At 39.8% G+C, this 13,171-nt stretch overlaps 1 protein-coding gene across 20 annotated transcripts in view; it reads left to right on the top strand.

Moving 5' to 3' along the window:
• The window catches only part of dst (dystonin), a 617,802-nt gene that overhangs the window by 548,675 nt on the left and 55,956 nt on the right, over positions 1–13,171 (top strand). For all 20 annotated transcript variants that reach the window (XM_087979186.1, XM_087979173.1, XM_087979215.1 and 17 more), the window contains 5 exons: positions 416–535; positions 1,628–1,797; positions 8,960–9,119; positions 10,808–11,002; positions 11,925–12,053. In XM_087979186.1, the coding sequence (XP_087835312.1) occupies positions 416–535; positions 1,628–1,797; positions 8,960–9,119; positions 10,808–11,002; positions 11,925–12,053 (774 nt within the window). The remainder of the gene's footprint in view (positions 1–415; positions 536–1,627; positions 1,798–8,959; positions 9,120–10,807; positions 11,003–11,924; positions 12,054–13,171) is intronic.

The raw sequence follows: 13,171 nt of genomic DNA, 5'->3' as shown, positions 1-13,171 counted from the left end.
TAACAGATTGCTCCCAGCTTCTTGTCCTTGGGCTGTAGACACATTTTCATGGTGCTTTTCCAAGTCCACTGGCACAAACATTTCACAATGCCTTTCACGAAACTCTTCATGAGAAAGCGCACATGCCAACACTTGGTGCTGGTAACGCGAATCGTGTCGCAGCGAACGAGAGTCCGCTTTATAAAAAAAGTCGGCAATTCACAAATCTCGTTTAATCAATGAGCGTTATAGGAGAACTGCCTATAGTTTTAAATTGTTCGTTTTGGTCATTGAAGTCATTCTAATATTTGTTCTAATTGTTCTTTCTCATCTTCCACAAAATATTGTAAGCTCCTGGATGCTACAGGAGCCTTTCAAGTAAAATAGGATGTTATTTTAAAACAATATTGATGTTTTTTTTATCAATTGACAATAGTTCCAAGAGGCATGGAAGAAATTGATGGAATGGTTGGAAGATTCAGAAAAAAACCTGGATTCTGACCTTGAAATTGCTAATGATCCAGACAAAGTGAAAATGCAGCTTTCCAACCACAAGGTAACATATATCTCAATTATTTATTAGAGGGTCAAAAGTATCTTTCTCTCACTCACTCACTCACTCACACGAGATGTTAAACTCGCTAAACACTAAGCAACACCTAAAAATAGATGATTTTTGGGAGCTTGTCAGCAAATTGGCTGCTGCATTTCCCACATTAAACCAGTGACTACAGTTTAAGAATACTACATTGACTGTAAAGAGTTTAAGGTGTGTTGAGGTTGTGACAGAACTATGTAAGTACAAGTGTTTCTCCTAAGCTCAAATAAAAAGAACTTACATTCATAATGTACTTTTCACATCTTCAAGATGCTGCCAACAACCAATGGGCTACTCTATAGTCAGAATATATGGCATCCAGATCCCACTAATCCCACTGAAGCTGTGTGTAATGTGAGTTAAAGCACACCCACAATAGTGTGCAATTCTGGTCACTACACTGTGAGAAGGATGCGATTACACTAGAGAGGGTGCAGAGGTGATTCAACAGGATATTACCAGGGCTAAAGCGATTCAGCTATCAAGAGAGACTAGATAGGCTCGGGTTATCTTCTTCAGAGCAGAGAAAACTTGAGAAGCTTACATGATTACAGTGTACAAACTTAAAAGGAGAAGATTTTCCACCTAGTCGAGGTGTCTGTAACCAGGAGACTGTTTTAAGATAAGGAGTAGGAAGTTTAGATGGGATTTGTGGGAAAGAAAACTTTCACCAAGGTGTAATGGATATTTGAAACTCACTGCCTAAATGGGTGGTAGAGATGGGAACCCTCAAGACAATTAAGACCTGTTTAAATGAACACTTGAAATGGCATAGTATACAAGGTTACAAGCCAGTGGGAGTGCTGAAAAACGGGTGCATAATATATGGATGTTTGATGATATGATGGGCTGAAGGACCAAAAGCTCTCTAAAATTGGTTAATATTATTACCTATCTCAGATACTTTTGGACTCCTAACTCAGATTATCGTTAATTGTCCTTTATTCTTTATGATTGTAGCTACAAAGAACAATTCAAGTAAATTGGCTGCCTTGCAATGTTTATCCATTTAATAAAGCCTTTTATCGATTTATCTGTTACCAAACACAGGAGTTCCAGAAAGCGCTAGGAGCAAAGCATTCAGTGTACGACACTACAGTAAGAACCGGTCGTTCTTTAAAAGAGAAGACAACTCTGGCTGATGACCACCAAAAGCTCGATGACATGTTGAGTGAGCTTAGGGACAAGTGGGACACGGTGTGCGGAAAGTCAGTGGAAAGGTAACAAAGTCAGTACAGAAAGTTTTGAACTGCAAGAAAGTTGTACTTTTTGAATCTGGCAACATTGTAAAAGTAGTTCATTAGTTTGTCTCCGAAACAAGAGTAAATGACAGTGTGAATGATTTACCCCGAGAAAACCCTGAACAAATGCTTGAATGTGATAACAGTTATTGTTGGCACACAGATGTTCAGCACAGAGTTTAAATGTGAGTTGCCAAATACTGTAGTTTTGAACCATGTCTTTACTTTCCAGCTTATTTTGACTTCCTTCTCTTGCTTCAGTAATTTGCTAGGAAAATACAATTTTCTTTGGAAGTTTCAAAGCTGAGAAAATCTTGTATTTCCGAGCGCTGACTTTATGTACCATTTTTTGTTGCATGTCTCAAGACTTAACAACATATGAGACTTCCCAGTGAGTTACGACCACAAATATCTAAATTCAGCACAAGGTTCAGGTCTGACTTTGAAATCTCCCCTTCAGAATAAAAATACTTCAGTGCCTGCAAGTTGAATCTTTGATCTAGTCAACATGTGCTTGCCAGAATGATAGATTTGTCTGAGATCTTTGTTGATGATTTATTAGGAAGATTAGCATTGTCCGATTTGTAGACCGTCTATTCCTGTGCATTTGGAAGGTCGTTAGTTAGCCCCCTGGTGCTTAACTAGCTATCCATGTTGCCCTTGTACAATGTGACAGTCTGTCATACTATCTGTTTATGGCTCCTTTGGGAAGAAACTCCATTGTGGAAGTACAAGAAAATTGAATTATCTAATCATGAACACTGTAGGGATTGTCATAATGAGGCAAAAATGTTTAGACCATTAAGGAGGGTTGTAATATTTTGCATTGGAAGACAATAAATAGAATTAACCAAAGATGTCCTATTGTGATAATTGTTGGAGTATTATCTCTCACGCATATTTGTATAAAAGTACTAATTTAGAAGAGACATTACCAATATATCTTGAGTTTTCTCTGGAAAATAAATTTTGCGAATGTAATTGAGCTACATTTAGGTTAAAACCAGTTGGCTTAGTTACACAGGTGTGCTTCAGATCTGGTAACAAAGATGCAAAGACTTCAAAATTTTACAAATCCCATTTCCCTCTCTGCAGCTACTTTTAAATTCTGAGTCGATTTTCCTCATTTGGCCCCAGTATTTGCAGTCTATGATACTGCAGTTTTAATGATTAGCTGATAGTTTTCAAAGAAATTCATAAACTGAATTACGCAGAAAGCTTTAATTTTTCTAATACATTCACTTTACATCTTTATTACTTGAAATCATGACTAAAGATTTCAAACGGCGTTCTTAATGAAACAGTCAACCAGTCAAGCGATCAGATTAAAGCTTTGAGAATATCTTGATGTCTGTTATTGTTTTTGATGGAAATGATTTTCAGGGTTTTTTTGTGGGTTTTTTTTTTGTTTTATTCTGTGCCAGCAGAGAGTAGATTGTTGGAAACTTTGCTGGATGCTCCTAGGAATGAGCTTATGGAACTATGGCTAAAGTTTAAACATAACCTCAAGTGCAACTTCTTGACATCGAAGAATAATCAAGCGCTACCAATATATGGCAGTTGGCCAGCAGGTCCATCAAGCCTACCCCACAATGGTTGGAGAATCCTGATGAAACACTTTGTTCCCACTCACATGTATGAAATGAACTGCCAGAGGAAGTGGTGGAGGCTAGTACAATTACAACATTTAAAAGGCATCTGGATGGGTATATAAGTAGGAACGGCTTAGGGGGACATGGGCCAAATGCGGCAAATGGAACAAGGTTAATTTAGGCTATCTGATCAGCATGGACTAGTTGGATGGAAGAGTCTGTTTCCATGCTGTACATCTCTATGATTCAGCAACCATATAATTGGCTGGGACATTGATGATCATTTCATCTGGCCATAGAGTTGGTGAGTTTGTGGGAAGGGCACAGATATCAAGGTCAGCTGCAGGTTGTTCTGCTATAATGCACATCTCGTCAGCGTGAATTGGCTATAACACAATTGATGAATTATGGACAATTTTTGGATGACGCAAACGTTCTACTGAATGGGTATAACGATTTTCTATTAATGATCATCTACAGCATGATTTTTGTAAAGCTGTTTTCTATAGCACGAGGTTGCAGAGGAACACACTGTTGTCGTCCTCCAAGTTTCAACTTCCATGTTTGACTAACTTTTTGTGTTACTAAAGATTTTGGTGGGTGGGGCCAGGGGTTTACAGGATGATGGAGTGCAGCTGAAATCTCATCTATCTCTTTCTGACTGGACAAACAATCTGCCAAAAACAGCATTTATTGACTTGAGAGCCTCTCACCACAGGGGCACTACGCATTTCAAAAAGAGCTGGAGTTGTTAATTTTAGACTGTCAGCCTAACGGCCAGAGGTACTGTCTCAGATTCTCCTTTCTCTTCTCTATCCCTACCATCACTGCTCCTATCACTATTGCTGACTTTGTTTTATGCAAAGTAGATTTCCACCAGAAACAGTTATCACAGTTAGTTACTCTCTAAAATGAGCTGGGTGAATATTTTAATAAAACTAAGGCGATAACTTTAAGAATGGGCATTAATATACATAATGGTTAAAGATGTAGAGGTTCGGTATCAATTTGTGACATGGACAATTGTCCGTCTGCTATAACTGGTCGGAATAATTTAGGTATGAATTTGCCACATGAGTGTGTTAGTTATGTAGAAATATTGGTGTGCTATCTCAAGGTGCATTTAGCCTTACTGGAGGATGCCCCTGATAGCAGGCTGCATTCTACTTGGTCTGTTAATAAGAATGTTTGCCCACTTTGCTGCAAATTGTTAACTGCCCTTGGATTGCCCCCCCCCACCCCCCACCCCCACTTCTTCACCCAGAGAGTGGTGGCTGTGTGGAATGCTCTGCCCACTGACTAGTCCAGCATTTATTGTCCATCCCTGATTGCTCTCATGAAAGTGGTGGTGATGGGACAGTAATTCACCAGGTTTGTTTCTGTCTTTGGTGTGCTGCATTTATTCTGTTCTAATTGGTTTTCAGACAGTCAGCTCTGAATACGTAGTGTGAGTACTGCCGTTTGATTAGGTAATATTTAATGTGACTGGATGGCGGGGCCCCATGAAACTTTCAAAGTGGAAACCTTTGTTTTAGTAGAGTCATACTGAATGGAAACCGACCCTTCGCTCCAACCAGTCCATGCCAACCATAAAATTGATAGTTACTATGAATCTCACTTTCCTTTTAGTTTTTCCACCCAGTCTATAAAGCTTGAGCAACTGGCTCAGTTTAAATGAAATCTTGAGTGCCATCCTCAATTTTTGTCCTGACTGGGGTATCCATGTGGGCTGCATTGTGTTTTAGTTTTCCAAGACTCAGCCATATGTCAGTGCACATCACATGGTCCACTGAGAGTTCAAAATAAAGGCAGTTGATTTTTGATTTACCGAGTTATTAAAAAAATTTCAAATCTTATCCTGTACGTATTTTTCTGCCAGGCTTCCACTTCGCACTTTTTAAAATTATTTGTTCGCTAAATGTGGCTGCCACTGACTAGTCCAGCATTTATCGTCCATCCCCGATTGCTCTCATGAAAATGGTGGTGATGGCACAGTAATTCGCCAGGTTTGATTTGTCCAACTTGTTGAGGGCCAGGAAGACCGTAGCAATTTCCCACATTACTAGGTAGATGCCAGAGTTGTAACTGTTCTGGAACAGCTTGGCTAGGGACAAAAGTCTTTCGTCCTTTTGCAAGAATCTTGTCAGGGTCCATAAGCTTTGTAGTATCTGGCACCTTCAATCATTTCTTGATATCATGTGGAGTAAATTGAATTGGCTGAAGACTGGCACCCATGATGCTAGGACCTCGGAGATAGCTGAGAGGGATCATTTTCTCAGTCCTATGGCTTAAAGTGATTTCAAATGCTTCAGCCTTATCTTTTGCACTAAGGTGCTGGGATGTCCCCTTCATTCTGTTTTTCTCTTTAAACTCATTTCTGTTTACTTATTTCATTCCCTCCTTTTATTTGTCCTTTACCTTTCTTTCTTCCTTTTCTTTGTTCTCCATCTTTTTTCGTGCACTAAGGTTGTGTGGTGTGAGCCGGTTTTTTCTTGGCTTGGAGGTTTACAGATATATAATGTTCCCAATCTATTTAACTCAATAAAGATCCAACCCACTCCTGACATTGTATCAGAGGCAGTCAGGCATAGATTTGTCAGCTAATATCAGAATGATGGTGCCAGTTAGGATGGAGCTATCAAAGAGGTGTAGGGGATTAGGGGAGGAGATTATGAAGTTGGGAATGGGAAGGAATGTTGTCACCTGCATGTTTGGTGTGCTGCATTTATCCTGTTCTAATTGGTTTACATACAGTCAGCTCTGAATACGTAGTGTGAGTACTGCCATTTGATTAAGTAAAGGAGAGAACATGGGTTCAAATTTATTAAATTGATGTCTTGGAGAGGGAAAAATATCAAAGAAATTGAGAGACTGACTGATGACAGGGCCAGTGAATGAGTGATTTGAGTTCCAATTTGTTCATGTTATTTCTATGATTTCTTATTCTCCAGGGTAATAGTGGAATGAATGAGGAACTGTCAAATGACATCATAGTTTAGTCACAAGAAGGCAAATGTAAATGATCCCGGACAATTGGTCCCGGGATCCAAGTGGCCTCTGGTGACTTAATAGTGATTGGTCTCTTAGTACTGGATACTGGTCTCTGCAATTGATACTTCAATTTCTGCCATGTCATATGTTAACGGGACACTTTTCCATGGTTAGTGTGAAGTATCACATATATATGTCCAAAATATTTGAGCTTGAATGACGACAATTTAAAAAAAGAAATTTTGTATGATCCTGCTGCATGGAGAAAGTAACTTCTACTCACTTGTATGGTAATAACATGCTGATGTGTCCAATCTGGCAATGATTAAAAAAAACTCTCACCCCTTAGCTTCTAATTCAATTGTTCCCATATTGCTCCGTGTTAAGATCACTAGAATGAACTACACAGTGTCATGCTCCGAGCTCATTTTTGAAAAGCCGTGAATTAGTACCTCATTCATAAAATGCTTGCAATTAATGATGCCTTGCTGTTTAAAAACCATAATGTTGATGCCAAGTACTTAAAGCTGTTTCCTATTTCTATTGAAGTTGACATTCTCGAAATGACAGCAGCAAAGTTTTCATTCCTGTAATGTATATTTTTTCTGATAATATGAAGTGATTCATATGAAATAACTACCTTAAGACTAATGTTGAATGTTGTGATATGTTCCAGCTGTCTACTTATTATGAGCAGAAAATCTTATTAACCAAGCCAATTAGATGTCCTTTGGTAAATGCCATGTCGCAGATACATAGAGTCAGAGAGACGTACAGCACGGAAACAGACCCTTGGGTCTAAACCGTCCATGCCGACCAGATATCCTAACCTAATCTAGTCCTATTTGCCAGCACTTGGTCCATATCCCTCTGAACCTTTCCTATTCATATACCCATCCAGATGCTTTTAAATGCTGTAATTGCACCAGCCTCCATCACTTTCTCTGGCAAATCATTCCATACATGGACCACTGTCTGCATGAAAAAGTTGCCCCTTAGGTCTGTTTTATATCTTACCACTCTCACCCTAAATCTCTGCCCTCTAGTTCTGGACTCCCCACCGCAGGGAAAATACTTTCTCTATTTATCTAATCCATGCCCCTCAAGATTTTATAAACCTCTATATGGTCACCTCTTAGCCTCTAACTCTCCAGGGAAAACAGCACGAGCCTACTCAACCTTTCCCTACAGCTCAAATCCTCCAACCCTGGCAATATGCTTGTAAATCTTTTCTGAACCCTTTCAAGTTTCACAACATCCTTCCAATAGGAAGGAGACCAGAATTTCATGCAATATTCCAAAAATGGCCTAGTCAATGTCATGTACAGCCACGACATGACCTCCCAACTCCTATACTCAATACTCTGACCAATAAAGGAAAGCATACCAAATGCATTCTTCATTATCCTCACTGCCTGCAATTCTACTTTGAAGGAACTCTGAACCTGCATTCCCAAAATCTCTTTGTTCAACAACACTCCTTGCCATTAAGTGTATAGGTCCTGCTAAGATTTGCTTTTCCAAAATGCAGCACCTCACTTATCTAAATTAAACTCCGTCTGCAACTCCTCAGTCCATTGGCCCATTTGATCAAGATCCCATTGTACTCTGAGGTACCTTCTTTGCTGTCCACTACACTTCCAATTTTGGTGTCATCTGCAAACATATTAACTGTACCTCCTATGTTCACATCCAAATCATGGGGTTCATAGAATAGATAATTGCTGGCTTAAAAACACTGCTCAGTTATAGATTTGAAAACTCTCCAAGCTAATTTCATATCAAGAAAGTAAATATTGAATATAACAACTACAAACTTGATCCCTGCATTCATAAAAGTGTTAAGATTCTTTTCACTATATTGCATCTTTTGAATTTTCCCCTGTTTTTCCCACTCCTGGACACAGTAAATAGAGCTTATGATCTTGGTGTGTTGTAAAGATGGGCAATTAAGAGATTGGCCCCCATTGCATGTTACAGCTGATTTCACCATTCCAGTGTAGAATGGACAAGCTGTCTGAAGTACTGTGCTCTGTCAACTCAAAAGAACCACCCTGCTCCCAAGTAGAAGTTCTTCATGTGAGTATTTCCACAACATTGGGACCTGTCCTTGATCCCTTCCCACCATCAATGCTCACTTTCCAAGAAGGGCCACTTCAGACATTTTCAGGGTTGAAAACTTTATTTTCAGCTTTAGGTCAGGTGACTAATTCTGGTATTTCACCTTCCTGCCTGGCAGATATTCTCACAGTGCAAACTGGAGCTACATTTTTGGACACTCCTAGGTTGTGATGTTTGGTGTTATGCTTGGCAAAGTCCTTTCTGACACTGACCCATCAGGAAGCCCTGATGATATTTTTAACTTGCATCAGTCCTGGTTGTTTACACTTTTTAGCAAATATTTTTGAAGGCATGTTGTAAGTGGTGCTGGAGGTAACCGGAGTGGCTTTTCAAACTAGCAAGCCAAGCTTCCTGTTTGTGGTTTTAAGTTTGAAGAAGATTCAGCTGTGTCTGTCACTGCCTAATCTTACCGTATATGTTCTGCCTTTCCATTTCAGACAGAACAAATTGGAGGAAGCACTGCTGTTCTCAGGCCAATTTACAGATGCCTTGCAAGCTCTGATTGATTGGCTGTACAAGATTGAACCCATGCTGGCTGAAGATCAGCCAGTCCATGGGGACATCGACCTGGTGATGAACCTGATTGATGCTCACAAGGTACTGGAAACTGTTTCCGTCAGTGTGACAGTGAGAATTACTCTCCCTCGTTCTTTTTCCGACTTACCTTCCACCACCACACATTCCCCCTACCCCACCCTCCAACCAAGCCTCCATTGGCAACTGTCTGAATTAATCTATCAAAAATAACTTACAGAATCCAGATCTCCTTGAGTGACTCATCATACTTAATTCGACAAGTTAATTTGTTGATTGCATTGTAGAAATGTCTCTCTGCCAAACTTGAGAGTTCGGTTGCTGCTCAAAGTCCAGCTGGTTCTTTCAGATATTTCAAAATAGATCAAATTTATCAGTGAACTCGCATGAAATCTGAGTTTAGATCTTGTAAAACATGGTATTTTTAGAAAAGACAGTAAGCCCTATGTTTGTATTTTTAAAAATCAACCTTGAAATCGTAATCATGTCAGCTGAAAGGATCAAAACTGTGAATGGCAGAACCATCTGTGAATAAGGACACTATTTCCCTTCTTACTTCACCCTCCCCACCACTTCTCCCTTACATCCAACTTTAGGGTGGATCATGTGGAAAATCTCTCCACACAGCTCTCTATTGTTTTTGTTTAAATAAGGCAACACTTGTCAGCATTACCATGATTGTTTACTCAGGGACTACTCAGTTGAAGAGGACAGGAGGAGGTCATCTGTTAATTTATTCACAGATTAGAAGGGTTGTAGTATGGATAGCTTATCTATCTTCTATTTTGATTTTAATACTAGTACCTTAAATAACCAATTCCCAGTTTAAAATTTGACAAACCCTTTCATTACAACAAAACTGTGCATTTAAATGGCTACTTTAACATAGTTAAGGCTGAAAGTCACATTCACATGAGTGATTAGGAAAACAATCGTCACTAAGCTATATATTAGGACAGGTGACCAAAAGCTTTGTCAACGTGGTATTCTTAGAGAATTAATGACATGAAATGCAGAGATTTGGGAAGGTCAATTGAATTTAACGCCCAATCGTCTTTTTAAACAAAAAGGCCACCAGTGCTGGAGCAATTAGAATTGGGGATACACAAACATTCAAGCAATACAGTGATTTTCCAGGATTGAGGAACTAGAGTGGGCTACACAGACAGAGAGCAGGGACTGTGGGAGATTTGATAACACGTGTGGGAATTTTGAAATGATGATGGTTTATAGATCCTTGAAAATTTTGTTTCCACTCAATACAAATTTGTATTTTATATATATTGTGCTAACAAATAACCTATTCTCCCGTGTTGAAAACCAGGAAGCATTGTTGTGGAGTTTAAGCAGGGAGCGGGCAAATGCAGTCAATACGAAGTATGACATTGAAGGGCGAGTTAAGGTGAACATAGCTGCCTTTATGGGAACTAAGGCAAATATATGAGGAAAAATGAATAGGAGGATACATTTGTGAAGTTTATGTGGAGCACAGTGTGTGGCTTGGATTTGTTGGCTTAGCGACCTATTTCTATGGTCTAATTGTTATGTCATTCATTTACATTTCAGTGATAACCATGTTGAATTGGGGCACTTAGATGTGTTGCTGTTTTTCATATACTATGTATGTAATTTTTTTTCCAGTCATGTTCAGTGATTATCCTTGGTCTCATTGCACTGTGTTGACCTATACAGGGTGTTCAGTCATGAAGAACAACTCTGAGTGTATAGTAATGGGATTGTTTTCTGTGTAGGTCTTTCAGAAGGAGTTGGGTAAACGGACCAGCGGTGTCCAAGCCCTCAAACGCTCTGCCCGTGAACTAGTAGATGCCAGCCGCGATGATTCCTCCTGGGTCAAGGTGCAGATGCAAGAGCTCAGTACTCGCTGGGAAACTGTCTGTGCCCTCTCTGTTTCCAAACAAGCCCGACTAGAGCAAGCCCTGAATCAGGTAAAAGATCAAAGTCTAATAAACTCTAATAAAAGGAAAATGGAGCTTTCTATTTTATATATGTTGTTTTGCCCCCCTGAAAGTGTAGTCCTTTCACTATTGCAGAATCACTCGACCCTTAGTGTGTCAGCCAGATAGAGTACAGATACCTAATGTGGATGTGTCTAGGTGGATGGAGGTGAGATATAGGGGTATGGGGCTGGGGGTGTGGATATATGTCTGAGAAAGGGGTGTGGCGCTGTCTAGTTTTCTGTGATGGGCATGTGACTAGGTGTATATTTCTGGAGTAAGTGGATATAGGAATGTGTCTGAGAGTGGGATGTGTGGGTGTGTGTGTGGGTACTTGTACATTTCAGTTGAGGATCATAGATTGGCTGCAATTGAATTAGAATCTCATGACACACAAGAAGGTCATTTCACCCATCGTACCTGTTCTGGCTCTATCTGAAAGAGCTATCCATTTAAGTTAACCTGGCTTACTCTTTCTCCACAGTCTTCCATAGGTTTCCCTTTTTATATCCCATATCCAGATCCATAAACCTACACCAACTCCAAGACACACATCCCAAAACTAGATGCAGACTCATCTCATACCGGATGCACGCACAAAACCCGTCAGTCTCGGATGATTTTTATTTTATCCATGACCTAAAATGATCACCAGGATAACTGTCAAACCCAAACTGCATGAGACTAACTAATGCTCACATCATCCACAGAGTGACCCTCAGATCTCTTTCTTCAAGTTACACAGTGTATTTAACCACCTGAACCTTCAACCAACTCAGAGCATTCAGTTTGAAGCAAGTTTTCTTGAAACTCATTTATTTTTCTTCTCTCCTGTTCTTATAACTTAAAGGTCCATGTTATCTTCTGGCTGCCAGGTTGTGACTGGTCTGACAGATATATGTTGTACCTACAGGCTGAAGAGTTTCACTCTGCAGTGCACGTATTGCTGGAGTGGCTGGCTGAAGCCGAACAGACTCTTCGTTTCCATGGCGTTCTTCCAGATGACGATGAAGCCCTGCGTGTGCTTATAGAGCAGCACAAGGTAGGAAAGAAGTTGGACATAGGTTTTTCAAATTTATGCTGTATAAATCATAATGATCATGAATAACAAATCTAAGCACACTGTGTTTAGAACTTTGGAATAAATGAAGTTACAAAAATGATTTAAATTACTGCTGCCAGTAAACCTGTGTGTAGCTCAACGATCATGAGGTTTTCAGGGAAAATCGTTCCTGCCGAGCAATACTTGAGGAAGGTGTTGGTGGTAATAGATATTGGAGAGTTTGCGAGGGCGTGTCTAGAAAATCTTATTGGCAGTGGGTCTACCTTGTTCCATCTTGGGTTGGGAACAATTGATTCATTGGTACAGCATGTTGACATCTTGAACTCTGGTTTGCAGCAATCTTTCACTGATGGGTAGGATGTCATTGGATGTTCCCCGGACATAATTTCTGTTCCCATTTTTTTCTTTTCTGTTCTACTGCCTTATTCTGGAACACCAGTCTCACCTCCACCCCCTCGACATTGGTACCTTCGTTGTGAACTTAGAGCGTGACTATTGGCAGAGAAGCAAAGTCTGAGGGATATTGTTCTGAGCTATATTTACTGAATAGCACTAGATGAATTGGGGGGAAGCAAAATGAAAGAACTGCAGATGCTGGAAATCAGGAACAAAAGCAGAAATTGCTGATAAACGCAGCAGAATGGGCAGCAGCTCTGGAGGGGAAAACCAAGTTAACGTTTCTGATGCAGTGACTTCTTCAGAGCAATTCTGAAGATGATTTGGCTCCACTCTGTGTCAGGAAATAGCATATGGTTCTGGCCAACAAAATAAGGTACTGGAAGATAAATGAGGGGGGGTGGGATTTAAGTACTTACAAAAACCAAAGCATGATTCAATTTTTTAATTCTTGTTCATGGATTGTTGAGCAATTGTTTTATATGATACTTGAATGCATGTTAGACAAAGAGGATCCCTAACAATGAGCAACGAATGATAGGAGTTGATGCATTTTTGTATCCTGTTAGGTCCTAAGTCAGGTTTTGAGAGAACACATGCAGTTCAGATTAGATCAGTGTTTTGTTTATTTTCAAGAACTGTTGTATGGTTGGAAGTTGGATGTAAATGATTGTTTTCTTAGTAAGCTATAGGTCCCCATT

This window comes from Chiloscyllium plagiosum, unplaced genomic scaffold, assembly GCF_037043375.1.
Source record: "Chiloscyllium plagiosum isolate Xiang-an unplaced genomic scaffold, Cpla_swu_hap1 HiC_scaffold_3, whole genome shotgun sequence".
In the NCBI taxonomy this organism is placed as follows: Eukaryota; Metazoa; Chordata; class Chondrichthyes; order Orectolobiformes; family Hemiscylliidae; genus Chiloscyllium; species Chiloscyllium plagiosum.
Note: the sequence above shows the minus strand (reverse complement) of the source record. Positions and strands in the feature narration are given on the sequence as shown.